At 56.5% G+C, this 25,873-nt stretch overlaps 1 protein-coding gene across 1 annotated transcript in view; it reads left to right on the plus strand.

Annotated features, from left to right (window-relative positions):
- The first annotated feature begins 125 nt into the window (after nt 1-125).
- The window catches only part of XPC (XPC complex subunit, DNA damage recognition and repair factor), a 29,546-nt gene continuing 3,798 nt past the window's right edge, over nt 126-25,873 (plus strand). Inside the window, exons 1-12 of the mRNA XM_056129291.1 lie at nt 126-246; nt 5,059-5,257; nt 7,764-7,885; nt 9,907-10,105; nt 10,497-10,624; nt 16,415-16,529; nt 17,311-17,395; nt 18,265-18,422; nt 18,726-18,846; nt 20,187-20,276; nt 22,268-23,068; nt 24,852-25,012. Of these exons, the coding sequence (XP_055985266.1) occupies nt 162-246; nt 5,059-5,257; nt 7,764-7,885; nt 9,907-10,105; nt 10,497-10,624; nt 16,415-16,529; nt 17,311-17,395; nt 18,265-18,422; nt 18,726-18,846; nt 20,187-20,276; nt 22,268-23,068; nt 24,852-25,012 (2,264 nt within the window). The 5' untranslated portion in view covers nt 126-161. The remainder of the gene's footprint in view (nt 247-5,058; nt 5,258-7,763; nt 7,886-9,906; nt 10,106-10,496; nt 10,625-16,414; nt 16,530-17,310; nt 17,396-18,264; nt 18,423-18,725; nt 18,847-20,186; nt 20,277-22,267; nt 23,069-24,851; nt 25,013-25,873) is intronic.

A 25,873-nucleotide genomic window follows, 5' to 3' on the forward strand; every position in this document is an offset into this window, starting at 1 on the left:
TGCAAATAGTCTCGCCCTGCGTCCCGCAGTCCTCATTGGTCCTTTGGGGATGAGGGCGGGGCTTCCTAGGGGGCGTGGCCCCGGCGGCTGGGCGGGGGCGTGGCCGGACCGGACCCCGCCTCGGGGGCGGAGCCCGAGCGCTGCGTTGCTGCCGGGGCAAGATGGCTCGGGACGGCGCCGCAGCCCGGGAGCCGCGCCGACGCGGAGCGCGCGGCGCGAAGGCCCAGCGCCAGGAGCAGGAGGCGGGTGAGAGCGAGGCCGAGCCGGGCGGAGCGGGAGATGCTGCAGGAGGGCCGGAGGCCGGCGGGCCTGGGCGCAGGGAGCGTGCGCGGAGGAGATGAAGTTTCGGGGAGGCCGGTGCCTGGGCTGCGTGCAACCCCCGGGCCTCCCCCGGGGGTCCGCGCCCGCGTCCTGCACGTCGGGGTGGTGCATTCCCAAGCCCCCCTGGCTGCGTGCACCCCGCCTCGTGGCTCTTGCTCCCTGTAGCCCCCAGGGGTAAAGTCCAGCCTTCCGGCCGATGCTGAGGATCCCGTTGAGGAAACAGCGTTGCAGGGTGTTTCGGGTACCACGGAACTCACGGTCCAACACAGTTCCAGTTGACCACCCCCCCCGCCCCCGCGTCAATTCCAGATTTAGATGCAGCCTGGCTTCTCCATATGAGTGTTGAGCGGCCTCCTTATATCTGTCGCGGGCAAAGCTGCGCTCTTGGCACCACGCCCCAGTCCCGTTTAAACTTGCCGCTTGCCTCTTGTTTTCCACCTCAAAGGATCCCTGTTCACGCACCTATTAAGTACGCCCCGCCCCGCCCCCAGCTTCCGGGGACTCACTCTCCAGACCTTCTGCAAATCCTGCCAGCGCCACCGCGCAGAACTTTGTCTCGCATCTCTCCACTTGTTTGGGACTGGAGAGACGGTACAGTCAGTGGCGCGCTTGTCTTGCACCGGGGCTGACCGGGCTTTGATCCCCAGCACCCCATAGGGTGCCCCCAGGAGTGATCCGGGAGCCCCTTGAGCATTCCTGGTGTGGTCCCAAAACAAAAGAAACAAATCAAATCTCTCCACTCGTCTTTAGAACCCCGGGAGGCCACGCCACCGTCGCTCTGAAGTTGAGCGGCTGAGTGTTCATCCCTTTACTAACCCACCATTGCTTTTCAGTTTGAGCCACTGGCCTGTGTGCACTCCTTTACCAGTCTTCCTACTGCCCTTCACCTGCAGCTGTGCCCAGGAGGCTGTGCCATCCCCTACTTAGAGCCCACGCCTGGCCTCCTTTTGGTCTCAGCATAGAACCTGAGCTCCTCCTGGTGACTGACACCCCCCAGGATTTGGCTGTTGCTTCAGTCGCCTCTGGAATTGCCTAGGCATGCCCTTGTGCAAAGGCCTTTGGAACTGCATCGTCCTAGGATGCCCTCCCTTGCCCTGGCTGATTTCTTTGATTCCTTTCGTTCTCCCCTCAGAGGCTCCTTGAGCTTCCTGGAACTCTACAGAGTGTCCCCCAGTGCCCCTGTCACCATCTGGAAGGATCTTGTTCAAGTGTTTTGCTTTGTTCTGTTTCCGGCAATGTTATGGGTTACTTCCAGCAGGCTGGGGGACCATATGGGGTGCCGGGATCAAACCCAGGTCAGCCACGTGCAAGCTCCCTACCCACTGTGCTATCTCTCCAGCCCCCTGTGTGCTTGCTTTGGGCTCACCTTTTTTTTTTAATTTCTTTCCTTTTTTGTTTTTGTTTGTTTGAGGGCCACACCTGTTGATGCTCAGGGGTTACTCCTGGCTCTGCACTCAGGAATTACTCTTGGCGGTTGCTTAGGGGACCCTATGGGATGCTGGGGGATCAAACGCAGGTTAGTTGCATGTAAGGCAAATGCCCTCCCTGCTGTACTATTGCCCTGGCCGCTGGGCACACTTTTCATATAGCATTGAGCTTCCTGAAAACGTGTCTTTATTTATTTATTTTTCTGAATTCCTCTCTTGTTCCCACCCTCCCCCACATGTATTACCCAGTCCTTTTGGTGGGAGGGACACAAAGGGCTGGTGCCAGGACCCGAGCTCCTCCTGGTGACTGACTGCTCACACAAGTAAAGCACGTACTCTAACCACTGAGCCACATCCCTGGCCCCCGATACATTATTTTGACAATTGTGAAGTATACACTACAGAAGGAATTTCTGGTCCCTGAAACAATTGACTAGGTGACCTGTGACCTAGATTCCACAATTTCATGATACACATATGTATTGTAAGTTCCTTGGCTACTGGGAAATTGTCGTTGGTAACAGTTTTCTAACCTTGGAAGGTGTTTTACCCTGCAGCTAATAGTATGAGTTCCACCATAACTGACTCTCTCACTCAGATAGCACTTACTGAGTATCTGCTGATGGTGTATACCTGCCCGGTGTCAGAGGAGAGATTTCAGGAGGGGCTCAGGGCGAAGCTGAGCTAATGCACCTTCTCCCACCCAAGGGCCGGTGGGAGAAGGTGGAAGGTTTTGTGGCTTCCGCAGGACTAATCAGCGCTGTGCAGAAACTTTGGGGGGTGCTGTGCGGAGAGTTGTTTGTTCTGTACCTTGAGGCTGGGGAGCACTTGGGGAAGCAGCACGCAGCAGACCGTGGTAGGTGGTCACGTGGCTTCGCTCCCGTCTGCTCAGCCTACAGAGAGGTTAATGCGCACCCAGGCAGCTTCCGGGAAGTGTGTCGTCCTGTGCTGTGGTTGGGGCTTGCGGCTGGGCTGCAAGTGACGGTGTGGTTGGAGTCTGGAAACCACAGACTCTGCGGGTCTCCTTCACTCATTCATTCCTTCATTTTATTGTGCCGGAGGTCGATGCAAGGCCTCACGCTGGTGCTCTTCCAAGGAGCCTCATTCTCAGCCCAAATTGTGTAGGTTTATTTATTTATTTATTTATTTTTGGTTTGGGGGCTGCACTGGCTTTGCTCAGGGGTTGCTCCTGGCAGTGCTCAGGGAACCATATGGGATGCCAGGGATTGAACCCAGGTCAGCCATGTGCAAGGCAAACTCCCTCCCTACTGTACTGTCGCTCCGGCTCCATCCTTTCTCTTTGTCTCTCTCTTTTTTTTTTTTTATGGTTTTGTTGCTGGGCCACACTTGGCGATGCTCAGAGGTCACTCCAGTCTCTACACTCAGGAATCACTTCTGGAGGTGCTCCGGGGACCCTGTGGGAGGCTGGGGATCAAGCCCAGGTCAGCCGTGTGCAAGGCAAACACCCTCCCCGCTGTGCTCTCTCTCCAGCCCCAAAACAATGTAGGCTTTAAAACATCTACATGCACGCAAGTGTGTGTGTGACTCGGCTGTCTGAAGAATTAGCGTCAGAGCAGTCTTTCACCTTCTTTCCTGGTATCTGTTTTCTTCCTGTTTTTGGGATTTTTTTTTCCTGCTTGTCCACACCTTCACGATATGATTTATTTATTCCTACAACATATCTTGTTTATCAGAGACCTATTTCCTGCCTCTGGTCTGCGTGCTGGAGTTGTAGCAAAGAGACGGGCATTACCCCTGCCTTCCCCCTCCTCTGGGGGTACTTTGAATCTTTAGAGAACGAGGTAAATGTACAGGCAGGTGAGAACCAGGAAGAAGGGAAAGCAGGTTGCTGAGCAGAGCTGACACCAGTTAGGAAGCAGCTTAGAAGCTGTCAGGCGGGTCCCCGAGCGATAGCACAGCGGGGAAGGCACTTGCCTGCCATTTGCCTGACCCCAGTTCGATCCCCGGCATCCCAGGTGGTCTCCCGAGCACCACCAGGAGTGATTCCAAGTGCAGAGTCATGAGTAACCCCTGAGCATCATCAGGTGTGACCCAAAAAGAAACAGAAAGAATCTGTTGGTCAGGGAAGGCCCCCAGTGGATGTCGGGGGTGGGGGGACTTTTGAAGCGATGCTCAGAGGTCACTCCAGTCTCTGCACTTAGGAATCACTTCTATTAGTGTTCTATTGGAGCCATTCATGGAAAGTTCTGGCAGGAGGTGGGCAGTGAGTTCTAGGCACAAGAAAAAGCAAGAGACTTGGAGGTCCGAGCCATAGTACAGCGGGGAGGGCATTCGCCTTGCTCACTCCTGACCTAGATTTGATCCCCGGCACCCCATATAATCCCCTGAGCCTGCCAGAAGTGATCCCTGAGTGCAGAGCCAGGAGTCAGAACTGAGCCTTGCCTGGTGTGCCCCCCGCCCCCCCCCCCCAAAAAAAAAAGTAACAGAAACTTGATCCTAAGCCTTCTGACTTCTAGCTTAGCGCTTTTTATTTATTTATTGCTTTTTGGGTCACATCTGGCGATGCTCAGGGGTCACTCCTGGCTCTGCACTCAGGAATCACTCCTGGCGGTGCTCAGGGGACCACATGGGATGCTGGGAATCAAACCTGGGTCGGTCGCGTGCAAGGCAAACGCCCTACCCACTGTGCTATTGCTCCAGCCCCTAGCTTAGCACTTTTTAGGTCTCGTTTTTCTACTTTCCTTCTTGTCTAATTAAATGTGAGTAGCTGACCTCAAACCCGAAAATCATATGAGTATTATGAGAAATTACAATTTCTTTTTTTTTGGGCCATAGAGCTGGAGTAGTAGTACAGCAGGGAAGGCACCTGCCTGGCACAGCTCAGCCGGTTTGATCCCTGGCACCCCTTGTAGTTCCCCCAAGTCTGTCAGGAGTGATCTCATCTCTGGCCACAGAGCCAGGAGTAAGCCCTGAGCACTGCTGAGTGGAGCCCAAAAGGAAGGAAGGAGAGAAGGAAGGAAAGAAGGATGGGAAGGAAGGAAGGAAAGAAGGATGGGATGGAAGGAAGGAAAGAAAGAAAAAAGAAAAAGAAAAAGAAAGAAAGAAAGAAAGAAAGAAAGAAAGAAAGAAAGAAGGAGAAGGATGGGATGAAAGAAGGAAGGAAAGAAGGATAGGAAGGAAGGAAGGAAGGAAGGAAGGAAGGAAGGAAGGAAGGGAGGGAGGGAGGGAGGGAGGGAGGAGAAAAGGAAGGAGAGAACATTGTGGGGATTGCTCCAGCCGTCAGCCCTGCCGCCCCCCTCCCTGGCTTCCCCCGTCCCTGACCTCTGACCTTCTCCCTGTGCCCATCTAGATTCTGACTTTGAAGATGAGAAACCTGCCAAGAAGCGCCCGCCGGCCAGGGTCTCCCCAGGAAAGAGGAAGAGGGGCCGCAGTAACCCGGGGGGCCCAGCAGACGGCCCCACACAGAAGAAAGTGGCCCAGAGGACTGGAAAGCCCGCCAGGTCCCAGGTGGCTGGGAAGGACGCCCTCAGCGCGGGGAAGGGTCGCAGGTGAGCCAGGACGCCGGAACACCGCCCACTCCCCGCTTCTCCCCGGTACGGCGGGAAGGATGGGGTTCGGGGATGCAGGTGCCAGTCAGAGCCCAGCCAGTGGGCCTGGGAGCCTGAGGGCCAGACTTTCCCTCCCGCACTGGCCAACTGGGGACAGCGGTGACTGATTTGGGGTTTATCTGTGGTTCTGCAGGGAGAGAGAGTGGCCCAGTGACACCTCCCGTCCCCTGCTACCCCAGTTCCAGAAGCCCTTTCTGCACCAGGGACATCAGTGTTCTGAGTCCCTCCCTACCTGTCCAGCTCTGCCCGGCCCACTGCCCTGTCCACACACTGCTGGACCCCCCTGTCCCCCTGCTCACTCCGAATGAAGCTCATGACCTCTCTTCTCCCCAGCGCCTTCTCGCACCCCCAACACGGGGACCCCACCAATGTAGCCTTCTCTGCTTCTCCCCCTCTCTGGCTCTGACTTTTTTTTTTTCATTTTTAATTGGTTTTTCTCTCTAATTTCTTGCAGCTTCTCCTAAGAGGGTGTCTTGCTCCCTTGTGTTAAGTTTTTTTGTGTTTATGCCTCATACCCCTCCTCGTTGCCCAATATTTTCACCAAGGGCTGGTGAAAAAAAATTTTTTTTTTAATTCCCTGTGTGTCTCAAGGGCAGGCAGGACCTCTGCTTGGGCTAAAACAGGGTGGGTTTTGTTTTGGGGGGAGAAAGGGGGGAGGTTGCTTTTTGGGTCACACCCACCAATGCTCAGGCATTGTTCCTGGCTCTGCACTCAAGAATTACTCCCAGCAGTGCTTGGGAACGATATGGGATGCCGGAAAATCAAACCTGGGTTGTCCGCATGCAAGGCAAATGCCCTACCACTGTGCGATCACTCCAGCCCCAGAAGCAGGGGGTTTTGCCATGACTGGGCCTCCCTGTTAACAGTAAGCACTGGGGACTGAAGGGACGGCCGGGAAAACTTGTTCCTCAGCTTCTTCGGAGAATGAGGGGGGCGGGGGACGCGCAGAGCAGGGAGACAGCGCTGTCCTCCTTTCTTTGCTGCAGAAATAAGTGTCTCCCTGGGAGTGTTTATCTGGCCAGCAGCCCGCGGTCCCGGGCTGAACAACTGGGGCCAATCTTGCCCCTTCTCGGGCTTTTCCAGAGAAGGGTTTTGAACTCGCAGCTGCCAGGCTACCTCCCACACTGCTTGCAGTTTGTGTCCAGAGAAATTCAGAGGGAGGCCAAGGTGCTGCCCGGGAAGGCTCGGTCCCCACTCTGGCTGCGGCTGAGAGTTGGCTGGGATGCAGAGCCAAACTATGAACTGTTTGGGGCTGTTTGTTCTCAGGGGAACTGTTTTTGTTTCTCTGAGTCCAAGTGGGGACTGCAGAGGGGATTCTGGGGGCGGTTAGTGCCCCTGAGTCTTGGGCAGTGCTCCCCGCTGGGACCCCTTGTCAGAGCTTAGAAAACTGCAAATAACATAATAGTTCGAGCACAGTTTTTGTAGGAATGTTCCAAAGTATATCACATATCAGAAGTCCTTGGGTTTTTCTTTTTCTTTTCTTGTCTTTGGGCCATACCCAGGGGTGCAGTTTTTACTCCTGGCTCAGAGCTCAGCTGTCTTAATTGGTGGATCTTGGGGGACCATATGGGGTGCTGGGGATTGAACCCAGGTTGGGTGTGTTCAAGGCCAGCGCCCTCCCTCTGTACACATACACAAACTCTCTCTCTCTCTCTCTCTCTCTCTCTCTCTCACTCTCTCATCAGCCCCATTTTGTCATTTGAGGTACCTCGATGTACAATATTTCTCCCTTTTTTTAGGGGGGGAGTCACACCCAGCGGTGCTCAGGGCTCACTCCTGACTCTGAGCTCAGGGATCACTCCTGGCAGTACTCAGGTGACCCTGTCGGGTGCTGGGGACAAACTCCTAAAGACTCAACAGAAAAACTCCTAGAAACCATGGATTTGTAGAGTAAAATGGCAGGCTACAAAATGAATATGCAAAAGCCCGTGACGTTCCCACACATAAATAATGAAAGAAAAGAAAAAGTTATTTAAAAAACATTCTCAAGCTCTAGCATTGAACCGGGGATCGAACCCAAGGACTCTTAGGCCCCCTGAGGCCCTCTTGGGATCCCACCCCACCCTCCACCCCAAATAAATAAATGAAGTGATGGTGTGCAGTAAATAAAGACAAAACATCGGGGTTGGAGAGATAGCACAGCGGGGAGGGCTTTTGCCTTGCACGCAGCCGACCCGGGTTCGATTCCCAGCATCCCATCTGGTCCCCTGAGCACTGCCAGGAGTAATTCCTGAGTGCAGAACCAGGAGTAACCCCTGTGCATCGCCAGGTGTGACCCAAAAAGCCCCAGGACTCCAACCTGGGTCCGTCGCATGCAAGGCAAGTGCCCTGCCCCCTGTCCTATGGCTCCAGCCCCCACAGGGGATTCTTAACATTCCACTTGGCTTCACCGTAGCGTGAGGACCGTTGGGCCGTCTTCATCTTCCTTCCTGTGATGCTTCCGCAGGGCATCCCCTGGACCCCGCCAGAAGGCCCAGCGCCCCAGGAGCGAGACGCCACCCGCGGACACAGGCAGTCTGGAAGGAGAGGATGAGGACGAGAGTGAGGATGACTGGGAGGAGGTAGAAGGTAAAACCCCGCCCCATCAGAGGCCTTAGGTTCTGTCTCCGTGCGGCACATCTAGACGCGCACAGGTCCGAGCTGAGTGGCTTCCAAAGCCGGCGTCCCTGAGGGTTTCCCGACCAGCTGACCGACCAGGTGGCCGCCACAGCAGCAACAGGAGAGGCAGCAGCATCTCTGAGTCTCTGACAGCGAGCACGAGCTGTTGGGGGAGTCAGTCTTTGTGGGTTTCAAAGCCCACCCTGGCCACTTGCCCTGGCTATGGGAACGTCACCTGTCCACACTGCGAGTGTAGGTTTCACATCCAGGAGGTGTTGAGGCCTCATTCTGGCCCGTCTGCAGGTGCCAGGAGAGTTTGGGTCCGGTGAGGTTCTGAGGCCTCTCGTGAGTTACATGCCTCCAACCATGCTAATGTCGCTCTCTGATTCCTTCCGCCTCGTGTGGCTTCTTCCCGGCCCTTTGGAAAATGATCTGGCCGCCCAAGACCGGGAAATGTCGGACACAGACGGTCTGACAGACCACAGACACAGGCAGGTTCATAAAATGCAGATGGCAATGAAATAAGGCATGTGAAGTGTTTGCTCTCCCCATGTATGGAACAGTTAGGTTTATGCTATACTGTAATCTCTTTAGACAGTAGCATTGTGTCTAAAGAAACATTGTGTCCTCGTTATGTAAAAAATACACTTTCCTGGGACCAGGGAGAGAGCACAGTGGGTAGGGCATTTGCCTGCACACGCCTGACTCGGGTTCAGTCCCTGGCACTGCTACTCAAGAAACCCTGTCATAGACATGTTGTCCTCAGTGTTTGTCGCTTCCTTTATAACGCACATGAGGGGCCGGAGCCACGCATGGAAGGGCACTTGTCACACATGTGGCTGATGCCTGGGTTTGACCCCCGGCATCACCTAGGATCCCTCAAGCCCACCAGGAGTGATCTCAGCACAGAGCCGGAGCACAGCCGGGGCTGGCCCCAAAAATCAGAACACAAGCAGAGTCACTGTTGCACGGATTATTCATTCCCAAGGACTGTGGGCTTTTTGGAATAGTGAGTACGCGGTGGCTTCAGCCCTGCCGAGAGATTTGGTGCGTCTCCTCAAGCTGGGAAACGGCCTTGATTTCTCCCCTCTAGCCTTGAAACGTGGCTTTGCAGCTTTGAGCCCAGCCTTCGCGTCTCCAGCCATGAAACTTGGCCAGAGCCCCTTTTCCCCACGCTCGGGCAGATCCCTGCAGGCCACGATCTAAGTTCAGTAACCGGGAACACCCGCTGGCCGCCCCCCGCCCCCTGAGCCTCGGACGCTCGGGGGTCCCAGAGGCGGCTTCACTCCTGGAACAAACCCCAGAGTCCAACTATTGCCGCCCAGACGTGGTCCTGCAGTGCCTCTTCTCTCCCGTCCATGGCAGTGTGGCCACCCGGGCCTGGCTCCAGCGAGGCTGTGGCTTGATCTTGGTGGTTCGATCTTGCCGCCGCCACCAGCGCACTCAGACTCTCTCCCTGTGTGGACTGATGCCGTATTGCCCTCTTGCTTTTGCGGGTTTCCCTGAGAAGACGTTGATTTCCTTCAAGAACTTCCCTTTGGTGATGGGGGGACTCAGACCGAGGTTCAGGTGCTTGCCTGGTGTGTGGCCCACCCTGGTGTGAACCTGGACGGCCACGTAGGTTTCTCCAAGCAGTGCCAGGAGTGAGCCCTGAGCACAGGGCCAGGATGAGCCTCGAACTTAGAGCTAGAAGTGATCCTGGCACAGAGTCAGGAGTGATACCTGAGCAGTCAGGAGTGAGCCCTGATCACTGCTAGGTGGGGGCCCAAAAGGAAGGAAGAAAGGAAAGAAAGAAGGAAGGAAAGAGGATGGGAAGGAAGGAAAGAAGGATGCGGCCACAAGAAAGAAGGAAAGAAGGATGGACGGAAAGGAGGGGAAGGAGAGAAGGAAGGAGAGAACATTGTGGGGACTGCTCCAGCCGCCAGCCCCGCCGCCCCCCTCCCTGGCTTCCCCCGTCCCTGACCTCTGACCTTCTCCCTGTGCCCATCTAGATTCTGACTTTGAAGATGAGAAACCTGCCAAGAAGCGCCCGCCGGCCAGGGTCTCCCCAGGAAAGAGGAAGAGGGGCCGCAGTGACCCAGGGGGCCCAGCAGACAGCCCCACACAGAAGAAAGTGGCCCAGAGGACTGGAAAGCCCGCCAGGTCCCAGGTGGTAGGGGAGGACGCCCTCAGCGCGGGGAAGGGTCGCAGGTGAGCCAGGACGCCGGGACAAGGCCCACTCCCTGCTTTTTTCCCGGGACAGTGGGAAGAATGGGGTTCCGGAATGCAGGTGCCAGCCAGAACCCAGCCAGCCGGCCCGGGAGCCTGAGAGCCGGGACCTTCCCTCCCGCACTGGCCAGCTGGGGACAGACAGCGGTGACTGACTTGGGGTTCATTTGTGGTTCCGCAGGGAGAGAGAGTGGCCCAGTGACACCTCTCGTCCCCTGCTGCCCTGGTTCCAGAAGTTCCAGGGCAAGTGCCCTGCCCCCTGTCCTGTGGCTCCTGCCCCCATTGGGGAGTCTCAGAATTTCACTTGGCTTCACCATAGCGTGAAGAGGACCGTTGGGCCGTCTTCATCTTCCTTCCTGTGATGCTTCCGCAGGGCGTCCCCCAGGCCCCACCAGAAGGCCCAGCACCCCAAGAGCGAGACGCCGCCCGCGGACATGGACAGCCTGGAAGGAGAAGACGAGGACGAGGATGAGAGCGAAGATGACTGGGAAGAGGTGGAAGGTAAACCCCCCACCTCGTCAGAGGCCTTAGGTTCTCTCTCTCCTTGCAGCATGTCTTGACGCTTGTGAGGTCGGAGCTGGGAGGCCACCGTGCCTGGGGGGTTCCCAACCAGCTGACCGATCAGGCGGCCACCAGCAGGGGACAGCAGCAATGGGAGAGGCACCAGAGTTTCTCTCCTGGAACAAACCCCAGAGTCCAACCGTTGCCGCCCAGACATGGTCCTGCAGCGCCTCTCCTCTCCTGTCCATGGCAGTGTGGCCACCCGGGCCTGGCTCCAGTGAGTCTGTGGCTTGATCTTGGTGGTTTGACCTCACCGCCGCCAGCGCACTCAGACTCTCTCCCTGTGTGGACTGAGGCCGTATCGCCTCCTTACTTTTGCGGGTTTTCCCGAGGAGACGTTGATTTCCTTCAAGAACTTCCCTTTGGTGATGGGGGGACTCAGACCGAGGTTAAGGCGTTTGCTTGACATGCGGCCCACCCTGCTGTGAACCCAGACAGCTATGTAGGTTTCTCCAAGCACTGCCAGGAGTGAGCCCTGAATACAGAGGTAGGAGAGGTCCCTGAGCACAGAGTTAGGAGTGAGCCCTGAGCACAGAGATAAGAGTCATCCCTGAGCACAGAGCTAGGAGTGAGCCCTGACCAGGAGTATGCCCCATAGTTGAAAGCTTGGCTCAAGAGCTGGGGGAGAAGGCAGCTGAGATGGAGAGGGGATCACTAAGTCAATGATGCTTAGAGGGATTGGTTGGGATGGGAGATGTGTGCTGAAAGGAAAGGACCAATCATGGCATCCTCTCAATATCTATATTGCAAACCATAATGCCCCCAAATAGAAAGAAATTATGGGGGAAATTGTCGGCCATAAAAGCAGGAGGAGGTTTGGGATGAGGGGTGGGATACTGAGGACATTGGTGGTGGAGAATGTGCACTGATGGAGGGATGGATGTTTGATCATTGTATGACTGAAACTCAAACATGAAAGTTTTGTAACTGTATTTCACGGTGATTCAGTTTAAAAAAAAAAAAGAAGTGAGCCCCGAGCACAGAGCCAAGAGTGAGCCCTGAGCACAGAGTCAGGAGTCAGCCTTGAGCACAGAGCCAGGAGCACAGAGCACAGAGCCAGGAGTGAGCCCCAAGGACAGAGCAGGAGTGAGCCCTGAGCACCATCCGGGTATCACAGAGGCCAGACCAGCCGACCTTGCCCTGGTCGTCACTTCTGGCCTGTGGGAGACGGGTCTAGCTTTTTTTTTTACTCTGCGAAGTCATTTTTAGCTTTGTGAGAGACGGGGTGATGCTGTGGCCTTGGCAAACCTGTGCCTGGGCCGAATCTTCAGCCTCGCTGTGCCCCGGCAGGGGAGGAGAAGGGGAGACGGCAACAGGGCTGGGTGGGAGCAGCAGCGGGTACAGCGGGCAGAGCACACGCAGCCTTTCCTGGGTCCCTCTCAGCCACAGAGATCCTGGTGCTCCGAAATCGAGGAGCAGCCAAGGTCCTTGCTCGGGGTAGAGTGGTACTGGCCAAGCGGGAGATACCGCGAGACTTCATACAGGAGCACGTGGTGTGGGGAAGTGGCCCCTAAGCCTGCAGGGGAGGGGCAGCGCAGACCCCCAGTTTCTGAAAAACTAAGCAGTGTTGGACCGAAGTGATAGTACAGCAAGGGAGGGTGCTTAGCCTGTACATGTCTGACCCAGGTTCAATCCACGGCACCGCGTATGGTTCCCCTAAATCCCGCCAGGAGTCAGCCCTGAGCATTGCTGGGTGTTGGATGTCAACCCTAAGTGTTTTAGGCTTCACCGGCGAATTGCCCCTTTCCTCCTCCCAGAGAAGCTTATCGTGCCCTTGCTAGCAGCCCTACTTTAGTTAAAGTTTATCCTTCACCCTGCCCTTGTATTTTACCTCTCATTGTCACAGTTCCCCAAGTCAGTCTTGATTACTTATAGGCCAAACCTTTCTGGGTAATTCTGAACTTTGTATTTGTACTGCCTTGTATTTGAAGTGCTGTGTTTTGGTACCTGCTTTTCTATTTACCATACAGCCTTTTTATATTTGACTATAGAGCAACGTTCTTTGGTTAAACACAGAAAGACCATTAATGCTATGCTTCTAATATTTGGGAGTTGATTGAAATACATCTGCTCCTGGGCATAATTACTTGGTCATAGTTACTTGACTCGGGCTTCAGTTGCTGCAATTCCTAACACCCCAAAAGGGAGGTCCCGCCATGGGACTGGGATGGACCTGGGGCGAGTGGTAAAGCTACCCGGCATCAAAATGGGACATTCTAGAAAGCATAAATGCATGATCTTGATGCAAGCTGTTACAGCTTAAGAGACAGGACCCCCATGGGGAAAGACAAGCTGAACTGGCCTGAGGACTTAGTCTGGGATTTACGGTAAAAGTCTTGCATACTCTCAGCCCAGAGAACTAAGTGTTAAATATTCTTGCTTGCTCTCAGCCCAGAGAATTAAGCGTTGGGATCTTTGTCTCTTACTGTGTTTATCCAAACAACTGCAAGTATTGATAACTTATACAACTAGAGGGAAAGATAAAAGCAATGTAGATGTCCCTGGGAAACACAGTGTCTTCTTGAGTTGATCTCCCCAAGAGAATTTCCTCTGCCAAATGTTTATCTACATAAATGATCAATCACAACTATGTCCTTACCTCAACCTCCCTCAGATGTTCTAGAAGTATGCTAAGCAGCTCTGCATTATAGGGGCCATTTTCACTATCAGACCGTGGTCCCCAGTCTCTCTGTCTCTCTGTTGGGGAGGCGTGGAGGCGGGGAGGTGATTCTGGGCCACCAAACGCACACACGTATTGCAGCAACAGCCCCCTTGATTTATTTTGTGAATGCATAGGTGGGGATGGTCAAAAAAAACTAAAAAGAAAAAAAAAAAAAAAAAACAAGCCAGTGTCTGGAGGGCAGCACAGTGGCTGTGACTGTTCTCTGTTTGTGAGCACCACGCCGGGAGCTTGCCCCTCTGCCAATTAGCTGCATGAACCCATTTGAAAGTGCATTGAAGCAGGCCTGGGGAACACTTCAGTTCTAACTGCCTTTCCTAAAATGAAGCCTTTCCCGGGCTGGAGAGACCGTGGAGGGGGTTAAGGAGTTTGCTCTGCTCGCGGCTGACCCGGTTTTCTTCATGGCACTGCAGAGGTGCCCCTGAGCCCATCAGGAGTAAGCCCCGAATAAGCCAGGTTAGGACCTCTCCCCTCACCTCGCCAAAAAAAAATTATAATAAGGCACCCTCCTCCTGTGAAGGTCCCTAACCCACTTGGTCTCCCCCCGGTCCCACTGCCCCTTTCAGAAAATCACTCATCCGCCCCTGGAAAACTGCCTCTCTGGGAATAAACAGAGTGACGCCAGCCTCTACCGAGCACTCCCACCGCACGCGCTTCCAGGCGCCACCTCCAGAGGGCGGTATTGATGATCACTGACTTCGAGGATAAACAAAGTATTCTCACAGCCGAGCAAGGAAAAGGACGCCCTCCTGTTACAAAATACCCTTCAGAGCTGGGGCTTTGGTTTTCCTTCTTTTATTCTCTTCCCCATTTTCCCAGTCTGACATGGAATCAAAGTATCAGCCTTTGTGGTTGGGCCAGTCTCAGGCCCCTTTGAATCGAGAACAGTGCCCCCCACCCCACCCCATACCCCCTTCCACCAAGACCTTGGAGTTCTCCCAGGCTCCGAAAAGTCTCTTTCACTCGATTGTAGAATCTCGGGTTCTATTTGGGTCTGTCCCACATCTCATGCTGGTGCTAAGCTCGTTTCAGTGGTCCTGTAAGCAGTAAAGAAGTTCAGAGATTTCATTTGGAGTTTATTAATATTTTTTGGAGGGGGGGACATCCCAAGGCTACCCCCTCTGTTGCTCAGGAGAGCTTGCCGTGCTGAGGCTCGAACCCGGGGCTGGGTGCTGCAGCCCCTCCAGCCAACCTACCTGGTCCTGCAGTCATGTGAAATTTTATTTGGCAGGAATATTTTGTAGGCAAAGCTTTCTTTTTTATTTTTTTTCTTTTTGGGGGCGGGGTAGGTGGGGGCACACCCAACGATGCTCAGGGCTTACTCCTGGCTCGGCGCTTACAGGATGCCGGGCATGGAACCCGGGTCGGCTGCAAGCAAGGCAGGTGCCCTCCTAGCTGTGCTCTCTCTGCACCCATAGGTGAAGCTTTTTACCTGGTACCCAGGGGCCCTGCACACCAGCTGAGGGTGACCCTGCACGCTGGTCCTGCCCAAGGGGGGCTGTGTCCAGGCTTCTTTCACCATCTGTAACTGTCAGTCTCTGCCTGACCCGGGTTCCACGGGAGCGTCTGCATCCCTGACGACTTCTCACTGAGCAGTGAGGATCTTGCCTGAGTCAACGCTGACTCCTTGGAGGCTGGGGTTCTAGGAAGAAAGGGCAACTGAGGCTTAGGTTGAGAGAGCAGATGTCCAGGAGGTAAATATCATTCGAAGTCAATTAATTCCCAAGTTACAGAAGCATAGCATTAACTGTCTTCTTGTGCCCATACAAAAAGGACATTGCTCTGAATTAACTATGCAAAGGACTTAGGGAGAAGAGAAAAACAATATTTACAAGTCAACAGAACACAAAGAAAGAAATTACAAATAAATACAGAGGCATGGGAGCACGGTGATGGAAGCAACCCACTAAACCTAAACTCTCTGCGGCAAGGCAGAAAGGACAAACCAATGTTATCCTACACCCAGTTCAGTCCTTGGCATGGCGTGTGGTCCTTCCTCACTGCGGAGTCACCCTTGCGCTCAGAGATGAGAGTCAGCCCTGAGCGCTGCCAGATGTGGGTCCCCAAATCCCCTGAAATGGAAAAAAGAAAAAGAGAGAATTATATTTGCTGAAATACAAGTGTGGAATCGGCTGGGGCTAGGGTCTGGGTAAAGTTCAGCTCAGCACCTCTAGAGAGCTACAGAGACTTTCTTTAGGGTTTTTTTTTCTTTTTGGCTTATTTTTAAGCCACACCCCAGTGATGCTCAGGGCTTACTCCTGGCTCTGCTCTCAGGGATCACCCCTGGAGGTGCCCAGGGGACCATATGGGATGCTGGGAATCGAACCCGGCTCGGCCGCATGCAAGGCAAACGCCCTCCCTGCTGTTCTGCCACTCGAACCCCTCTGCAGAGACTTGCTGTGGTGACTTCCCACCCTGCTTGTCCACAGTCCTGCTGTGGAGGACCCTGGGAGGCCTGGAGACGGTTGTCCCTCTGGTCCGGGGCTGATGGCTCCAGAACACAGATGTGTGGGAAATAACAGACAGAGACCAACAACTGATGGTCAGTGGGCGCATTTATTCAGAAAGGACAGTGGTTCTGTAGGGACAGGGAGGAATGCAGTATGTTTGGGGGGGGGGGGTCTGTGAGGGGGAATGGAGGTGTCAGGTTACCTGTGCTACCTGTCCATAAGGGCAGTACCTGAGGTGAGGAAGTCGTGACTTCTCTGAGTAACAGCAAAGGCTGTCTAAGGCCTAATAAGCAAACAGTCTGTGTAGCCAGTCTCGCCTGGCTCACGGTGAGGTTGAGAGACTCCGTTACTAGCCTGGCCATCAGGAGATCGTCCATCAGTCTCTGGAGAGGCGGGGGTCAGGTCTCTGTTCAGCGCAAGCACCAGGACCCAGTGTCCGCAGGGTTCCTTAGCCCACACGGCTTAATTCCCGGGACCTCTCGTGGGATCCCCCATCCAGATGAGCCAGATCAGCAAGAACTCCATCACTCCTTTCCAGCGGGGCCTCGGGTTTGTCCCATGAGAGTGATAATCGCTCCCGATTTCTGTTTATGCTGCTAGAACTGGGTGAGGCGGGTCCCGACCCCACCGGAGAGAGCGCGGCCTTCTCCAGCCCTGTGAAGCCAGTGGAGATCGAGATCGAGACGCCGGAGCAGGCAAAGAAAAGAGAGAGGAGGTGAGCTGGGGAGGTGGGGAGTGGGCTCTGGCCCCTGCGGGTCTTGCTGGCCACGCACGCACGCACACAGACAGACAGACACACACACACACACACACACACACACACACACACGGACACGTGAGGAACTTGGGCCCAGGGCTAAGCCTCCAAATGGAAAGAGGCCTTCAGTGTGTGCACCAAGGGGTCCCCCCAGCTTGAAGAGACACCTGACACCCTGTTCCCTGGAAGCTCCCCATGGCCCCCATGTGTGCTGACACTAGAAACCCAATGGAGGCCGGTGGTCTCACCCCATCTCAGATAGGCAGGGACAGAGCCTCTGGGTCCCTCCAGCTGACCTGGCACCATCTTGGCTGCAGAAGCTGAGGCTGTGGCCCCCGCAGGGAGCCCCCCATGATAGCCTGTCTCCCCGGCAGCTCAGAGCCCCAGGTGGGCAGGGAGTATGGAGCCCAGCGCCAGCAGTGGCTGAAGGACGGGCCCCCTTGGGGTGGCATGTGGCTGGGGGTATACCCAGGGAGGCCGAGTTTTCTCATGCCCCGAGGTGCGGGTACGAAAGGGGTTCCGCAGCCCGCAGGGGTGCGGGGTCATCTCACCCGGAGGTGGGATGGCCCCCGGGGTACACTGTGGGGATAGCCTGTCCCAGCTGGGGCCTGGGAGCTGCTGGCAAGGGGACAGGAGCAACTGGAGCCACAGACGACAAGGGGTGATTCTTGGGCGGGGGAGGATGGGGGGGGAGGGTCAGGCTTCCTGCACCACCCCCAGACTTCTCTGTGCCTTGCAGTGAAAAGTTGAAGACGGAGTTTGAGACCTACGTCCGGAGGATGATGAAGCGTTTCAACAAAGAAGTGCACGAGAACACACACAAGGCAAGCAGGTGGGGGGGAGGGGTTGGGTGGGTGCTGCCTGGTCCCTGCTAGTCCTAGTGGGCCCCGTGGGCAGGAGAACACGCACAAGGCAAGTAGATGGGCGGGGTCCACCCCCATACCTTCCCTCTTGTCCCCCAGATGGGTCTCCAGTGAACGAGGCCTCTGGAAAAGAGGGAAAAAAAAGAATAGTTTGGGCGGGAGAGATGGGAGAGGGGTGCATTATTCTTTGTAGCCCACCAAGCCTGGTTCGAATCCCCACACCACTGGGTATGATCAAGAAAACGAAACAAAAATAAAAATGAGTAGGGCCTGAGTGATGGGACTTCGGTTGAGACCTTGTCTTGGGTGTAGCCAGCCAGACCGGGGTTCAGTCCCTGATGCTTCCTGTGAGCCCCCACAGCCTGAACACTGCTGTGTCCTAAAGGCCTGAGAGTTGGCGGGGTTTTTTGTTTGTTTGTTTGGGGTTTTTTTTGCTTTTTGGGTCACATCCAGCGATGCTCAGGGGTTACTCCTGGCTCTGCCCTCAGGAGTTACTTCTGGCGGTGCTTGGGGAACCATATGGGATGCTGGGAATCGAACCCGGGTCAGCCGCGTGCAAGGCAAACGCCCTCCCCGCTGTGCTATTGCTCCAGCCCCCAGAGTTGGCTGTTTCTTCGAGGGCCTGGAGCTGAGTCTCTGGCACAGAGCAGGGCTCGAGGCACTGCGAGTGGGCACCGAGTCCAGCCCTCTTGCTCCTGGTGTGCAGCTGTGGTCACGGCGGCTTCCTGCCCCTGAGAGATTCCTTCCCCTGGGGCTGTTCCCTGCCATGTGTTTGTGGCCCTGGGCCTGGCCCAGGCTGGTACTCAGCGCCCCGTGCCCACTCTGCCCAGGTCCACCTCCTGTGCCTGCTGGCCCGCGGCCTTCAGCGCAACCACATCTGCTGCCAGCCCGACCTGCTGGCCATCGGCCTGTCCATCGTGCCGGCTAACTTCACCAAAGTGCCTCCCCAGGACGTGGACATCCGCTACCTGTCCAACCTGGTGAAATGGTGAGTGTCCCCGGGCCTGGGCGCTCGTGCCCGCAGGGCACGATGGAGAAGCCCCCGGCGTGATCCCAGCCTGATCAGGGGGGCCCCAGACTGTGAGGGAGAAAGAGTAAGAGGCGTGCTCCTGGGGGTTCTGGAAAGTTCCGGGAGGCAGCGTCTGGGTCAGGTTCTCAACCATATGTAGGAGTTAGCCCAGGGAAGCAGGCCAGGTCCCGGGGTCCCCCCAACGCCCCTCATTTTCCCGGCTGCGGGGAGAGCGACCCCCCCACTCTCCCACCCCCTGGGCCGCAGCTGCTCTGTGTGCAGGTTCATCGGCACCTTCACCGTGAACGCTGAGCTCTCCACCGACGACCACCATGACCTGCAGACCACCCTGGAGAGGAGATTCGCCATTTACGCCGCCCGCGACGAGGAGGAGTTGGTCTACGTGAGTGTCTGCCTGCCGCCTTCCTGGGAGGTCCCCCACCCCCAACCCCCACCCCCGGCCCTCAGGCCCTCCCTCCCTTCTGCCCTCCCCTCCTCCTCTGTTGCTTAGTTGTTTTGTTGTTATTGTTGCTTTTTATTTATTTATTTATTTATTTTTTGCTTTTGCTTTTTGGGTCACACCCGGCGATGCTCAGGGGTTCCTCCTGGCTCTGCACTCAGGAATCACTCCTGGCGGTGCTCAGGGATCGAACCTGAGTCAGCCGTGTGCAAGGCAAACACCCTCCCCAGTGTGCTTTCGTGGAAATATTATTGCTTTTTTATTTGGGGGGGCCACAGCTGACAGTGCTCATGGCTGACTCCTGGCTCTGCATTTAGGTCACTCCTGTCAGGTTCAGGGGACCATGGTGCCAACCATCAGGGGACCATGGTGCCGATGGTGCCGACCATCAAAGCCGGGGTGGCCAGAGGCAGGGCAGGCGCCCTCCCTGCAGTGCTCTCTCCCCAGCCCCTGTTTCTTGTGTTGTTGACTTGCTGCGTTTGCAGCGTGGGGCGATGGCTGCTGGATTCCCACAACCCTCTGCTCACCCCTCAAGGGAACTCTGGAGCCATCCAGTCGTTGCTCCCTGCCCTTCCTCCTCGTCCTCCTCCTCCTCTCCCTGTGCCCCTGGCCTGCACTCAGGCCCGAATACAGCCCCGCGCTCCGCCCGCACCCTGGACTGGTTGCTTTTTGTCAATGTGACGGGTGCCTGGCTCACCCACGCCCGTGGCACGTGACCATGCCTCCTTCCTCTCCGTGGTTCCCTCGGTTGCGTGGACAGATGACCCACCCATTCAACCTCCGTGTTCAGCTGCCTCTGTCCCTTGCTTCCTCTCAAGGGCAAGCTGGGAACCTTCCCACGTGCACTTATCGGAGCCCATGTACCCCTGAAGGCAGAGTTACTGTGTCATCATATGGCGGGCATTTTTTTGCGGGGGGAAGGGGTCACACCCAGCAGTGCCCAGGACCTACTCCTGACTCTGCTCAGGGATCACTCCCGGTGGTGTCCGGGGAACCATCAGGGGTGCCGGGGATCGAACCAGGGTTGGTTCCCTGCAGGGCGGGCGCCCTTCCCGCTGTGCTGTCTCTCCAGCCCCTCTGGTGACTGCTCCAGCTGGTCGACTCCAGCCCCGATGCCGTTTCACATGCCCGTCTGCGGGGATCTGGGGCTGCCCCTGCTGCCACACGGTTTCCATCTTCTGTGGGAAAAGTCAACCCCCTGCCAGGGCACTGCAGGAGGGCGGAAGCTTGCTTCCTCCCCGTGGCGTTGGGCGAGTGAGCCCCTCTCTCCTCTCCCCCTGCAGATCTTCCTGCTGATCCTCCGGGCCCTGCAGCTCCTCAGCCGCCTGGTCCTGTCCCTGCAGCCCATCCCGCTCAAGGTCACGGCCGCCAAGGTGAGGTGCTGGCCGCCGCCAGAGAGCAGAGTATCCATCGAGGCGGGGTGGTGAGGGATAGCCGGGCTTCCAACACAGTCTCACTGTGGTCGAGTGGGGCTGCCTCTGAGCCTGCCTGTTGGGGGTGACGGAATGGTGGGTGTCCAGCCTCCAGAACTTGGCGGTGGAACAGCCTGATGACTTCCTGTCTGTCCCCCTGTGCTGTCTTTCCTGCCCCCGTGATGGGAGGGGACGGGTGAAGGACTCTGATCCTTGACTTCCGGCAAATTTGTTTTTCATTTTGGGAACACACCTGGCATTGCTCAGGACTTACTCCGGGCTCTGTGCTCATACCCCACGGTCCTTGGCTGGGGAACCTGTGGGGTGCCAGGGGTCGAACCCGGGTCGGACACATACAGGGCAACCCCCCTACTTGCTGTACTGTGGGGCTCCAGCCTTATCTGATGAGTTTTCGGCTAAGCCAAGCTCCCAGTGCGGACCTTTCCCAACGCCAGCATTCCAAGGGGTTTTTCCACTTCCGGATTCGAAAGAGATACGGGCGCAAGTTTTCTCATGGATTCCCGTGGCTTGGGTCCTGGCGCTGCTCGATTTCACCCCAGAAGGACGGTGAGCCCTGTGCAATGTCGGGTGTCACGATCACGATCACGACAATCCTGTTGTTCGTCGATTGCCTCGAGCAGGCCCCAGTAACGTCTCCTTCGTACTAGCCCTGAGATTTTTTAAAAAATGCCATATTCAAGGCTCTTTCAGGGTTAAGAAAATGAGACCCATCATTGTTACTGGTATTTGGCATATTGGGTACGCCATGGGGAGTTTGCCAGACTCTGCCGTGTGGGCAGGTTACATTCAGTAGCCTGCCAGGTTGTCCAAAGTAAGAATGAGATAATAAGATGTCACGTGACCATATTCGAGGCCGCGTGCTTCCGGGAGCTGGGTTTTATAGTCTCTGGGTCTTGGGCGTTGATGGGATTACACGGCGCCAGGGGGCCAGTTGGTGGGTGTGACCCCTGCCTACTGGAATATGGAGGATCTGGGTGGAGGATGCTCAGCCCCAATCCAAGCAGGCTTGGAGATCTCAGCCCCGGGCCCCACATGCCTGTGTTCCTCTGCCGGTTTCTTCATGCGTGTGGAGAGTGGTCTCAGCATGGTGGTGGCTGGTTCTGGAGGTCTTCAGCTGCCGGAACCCTGGTCAGGGCAGGGAGGGAAATTCAACCCGCTCCCCTCCAAGGGGCCCCGGTGAGGACAGCCAGGCGTGGGGGCAGGAGACTCTGCGCTGCTCTCTTCCGGGAGCTGGGTTTTTCCGGTGTCAGCATTGTCCAAAAGCTCGTGACGCAGCCGGAGACTCGTTCGTGTTTTTCAAGCAGCAATAACTGCTACGTATAGTAACCCCCCACTCCCACCCCACTGTGCAAAGCTTCTACATTATGGGTTCGGAGGGTTTCACGCCTCCTGCAGGCGCTGTCTGTGGTATGTGCCGAGCCGGGGGGCGGTGGCAGAGAGAACCGTAGGTGTGAGGTAGAATGGCCGCGGGAGCCCGAGTTTCTCGGGGCCTGTCTTGTGTGCCCTGTGCCCCCGAGCTGTGGTTCAGTGCGACAAGAACTGCTTGGTGGAGGCCGGAGCAATAGCACAGCGGGGAGGGCATTTGCCTTGCACACAGACAACCCGGGTTCGATCCCGAGCGTCCCTTATGGCATATGGTCCCCAAGCACCACAAGGAGTGATTCCTGAGTGCAGAACCAGGAGTAAGCCCTGAGCATCGTCAGGTGTGACCCAAGAAACAAAATAAATAAATAAATAAATAAATAAAAGACAAATAGAAGTGCTCCCTGGCCCTGTCCAAGGTGGCCAAGGTTAGCAGACACGTTCTGACCACCCGCGGACACTGCCCATGTGAGCGGGCAGCTCAAGGTCCCCTGGGCCCCTGGCCTGTGGCCTGCCCCGTTTGACGATGGAGCCCCAGAGCAGGTCCTGACTGTTGTGTTGTATTCAAGGGAAAGAAGCCGCCCCAGAAGGAACCCGCAGACAGTGCCCGGGGCTCCTCCGCAGCCCCCAGCCCCGTGGCCGGACACCAGCTCAAACCGAAGGCGGCCGGACCAGGGGGCAGCAGCCGACCCCGTGCCAAAGGGAAGAGGAGCAAGACCTCCACAGCCGGCAGGAAACGGGGTGCCGCAGCCTCCAGCGGGGAAGACAACGAGGAGGAGGAGGACGGGGAGCAGGAAGGAGCCCCGAGAGCCCGTCGTGGCCGGGAGCGGCGGGCGGCCGCCAGAAGGTCCTACAAAGAGGAGAGCGGGAGCGATGAGGCGGGCAGCGGCTCTGGCCCTGAGCTCTCCGGCGAGGACGCCTCGCCCAGCCGGCCCCAGAAGCGGAGGACCAAGGCAGGGTCCTCCAGCGACTCCTACAGCCCCCCTCGCAGAAGCCCCCCGCTGTCTCCGGGCCTGCCCACGGCTTCTGTGAGCAGTAAGAGAGGCAGGACCGCATCCAAAGGGGCCCCAGGGCCCGGGGTGGACCAGTGGCTGGAGGTGTTCTGTGAGCGGGAGGAGAAGTGGCTGAGCGTGGACTGCGTCCTTGGCGTGGTGGCCGAGCCCCGGGCCTGCTACCAGCATGCCACCAAGCCCCTGACCTACGTGGTGGGCATCGACAGCGACGGCCGCGTCCGGGACATCACCCAGAGGTATGACCCCGTCTGGATGACGGTGACCCGCAAGAGCCGAGTGGACGCCGAGTGGTGGGCAGAGACCTTGAGGCCACACCAGAGCCCCCTGTTGGAGAGAGAAAAGAAGGAGGACCTGGAGGTGAGGCCACCGCCGTCCACTCAGAGATGGGGCTGGGGGGCATCTCGGCGCCTGTCCAGTGTCCCGCATGGGGACACTAGGGTTGTCGGCACCTTCATAACGGGGTCAGAGGGGAGCTCACCTGGCTTGACCCCTGGGAGACGGGGAGTGGTTCTTGCAAGCGAGAGGAGGAAAAGGATCCCCATGTGGCCCCCGCTCAGCCGTGTGTTGACAAAAGCATATTGGCACGCACGCACACATCCACACAGATACACAGACATACACACACAGATATACACATACACAGCGCAGATACATAGATACACGCCCACCACAGACACACACACACAGATATACATACACATCCATAGCACACTCACACATACATACACAGAGATACATACACAGAGAGATATACATATATACACAGCACAGACACACATAGACACATACCTACCACAGACACACACACAGACATACACAGATACATGTACACAGTGCAGACATACGTAGACACATACCCAGCACAGACACACACACAAAGATATACACATCCACAGCATACACACACACAGGCGCACACACACACACATACACAGACATACATACACAGATAGATATACGTATATACACAGTGCAGACACACATAAACACAGATATACACATCCACAGCACACACACACAGACACATACACAGATATACACAGCGCAGACACACATAAACGCACACCCACCACAGACACACACACAGACACATACATCCACAGCACATCCACACAGACATACATACACAGATATACATATATACGCAGTGCAGACACACATAGACACACACCCACCACAGACACACAGATATACATCCACAGCACACACACACAGACATACACAGATACACAGCGCAGACACATAGATATACACATCCACAGCACACACACACAGACACATACACAGACATACATACACAGATGTACACAGTGCAGACACACATAAATGCACACCCACCACAGACATACAAACACATACCCAGCACATACACACACAGATGCATGCACACACCCGGCACAGACACAAACACACTCAGACACACGCCACAGCAGGGAGCTGAGCTGGGCCCAGGCTCCCCTCCATGGTGAGCCACACCAGAAGTCCTTCTTGCCAAGAGCACAGCCGTGTGGATTGGCCTGAGGCCAGGCCACTGACCTGGAGGAGGCTGGGAGTTGCCGAAGTCTTTTTCCGGCTTCCCGCTGGCTCTCCGCAGGTTGGTCCTGGCTTGTGGGCCCGATTCCCATGGTTGGGCAAGTGCCCTGAGCCTGTGTCTGTGTGGTGTCTGCAGTGCCAGGTTCTTCTGGGGCCCTCACACCTGCCAGCTCCGTTCCCTCGGCAACCTGCGGCACCCCCACCCAGTCAAGCTACGTGGCTGCCTGCCCTGATCCTGCCGGGTTACAGGCTAGGGGAAGCCCCGGAGATGGAGGGCATGGCCCCTGGACTCAGAGTCCACCCTGCAGTGCTCTGAGAGCATGTCCCAGAGCAATGGGCCAAGCCGCCTCCTGGGGGCCGTCAGCCCACGATGCAGAATCCAGCAGCACGTGGGGTTCAGCGTTTTGGGCACGGAAGGTTTTCTTGCTCCTGGTCTCCATTTGACCCTCAAGCCACAGGGCAGAGGAGGGACCCTCGATGTGGCTGAGAGCCCCAGGTCGGGTGGTTTGGTTGCCCAAGTGAGTTCTGGGAAGCCGTGGAGGGCCGGCGGCCTTCGGCCCAGATGCAGCAGGACACCTGCTCAGGCCCGTCTCTCTGGTCTCTGCAGTTCCAGGCAAAGCACCTGGACCAGCCTCTGCCCACTGCCATCGGCACCTACAAGAACCACCCCCTGTACGCCCTGAAGCGGCACCTGCTGAAGTACGAGGCCATCTACCCCGAGACGGCCGCCATCCTCGGCTACTGCCGCGGGGAAGCCGTGTACTCCAGGTGTGCAGCTGGACACAGCCTGGGTCCACTCATGGGCCACGTTACTCAAGGAGTATTCAAGCGTGTGTGCGTGTGTGTGTTGATTGTGTATATGTGTGCTGGTTTTGTGCATGTGTGCCAATTGTAGGTATGTGTGCTGATGGTGTACACACATGTTTTGTGCGCATGTTGTGCTGAGTGCATGTATGCTGTGGGTATGTTGTGCTGATTGTCCATTGTCTATGTTGATGGTGTGTATGTATGTGTTGTGTTCTGCCGTGTGCTCGTCGTGTGCTGGTGGTGTGTTCTGATTGTATGCTGTTGTGTGTGTGCGCGCACGTGTGTGTGTGTGTGTGTATGGTGTGTGCACTGATTGTGTACCTAGATGTTGGTGTGCTGCCGGGGGGTGGGTGGCAAATACCAACGAGGAAAATTTGGGTAGCCTGGGCCCCATGTGCCGGAGGCTGGGGTCGGGGGGCAGACCCGGAGCGGGGTATCTGTCGGGAGCAGAGGGATCCCACCTGTAGCCCCCACAGGAGGCCTCTCTGCCTCTGGCCCGGGGTCGGGCGAGGCCCAGGTCTCTTCGCCCACGCCAGTGGCTCCCAGACTCTCATAACCCTTCCCAGAACAAGGTTCACTCTGGAAGCAAACAGTAGCCCGAAACACCCGAGGGTACCCCTGCCCCCTGCCATTCCACCCCATGTGGGCCAGGGGCTGGCATCCCCCCACTGGGAAACTGACCCAAAGGCACGCGGGGGAAGAAAGGGGGTGAAGGAAGCCCCTCACTGCCCCTGCCCAGGACTGCAAACAGGACATCCATGTCGGGAGCCCCCCAGCACTCCCTGCAGAGTGGGTGCAGAAGAGGGGAGACAGCTGCGGCCA

This window comes from Sorex fumeus, unplaced genomic scaffold, assembly GCF_029834395.1.
Source record: "Sorex fumeus unplaced genomic scaffold, SorFum_2.1 ptg000072l, whole genome shotgun sequence".
In the NCBI taxonomy this organism is placed as follows: Eukaryota; Metazoa; Chordata; class Mammalia; order Eulipotyphla; family Soricidae; genus Sorex; species Sorex fumeus.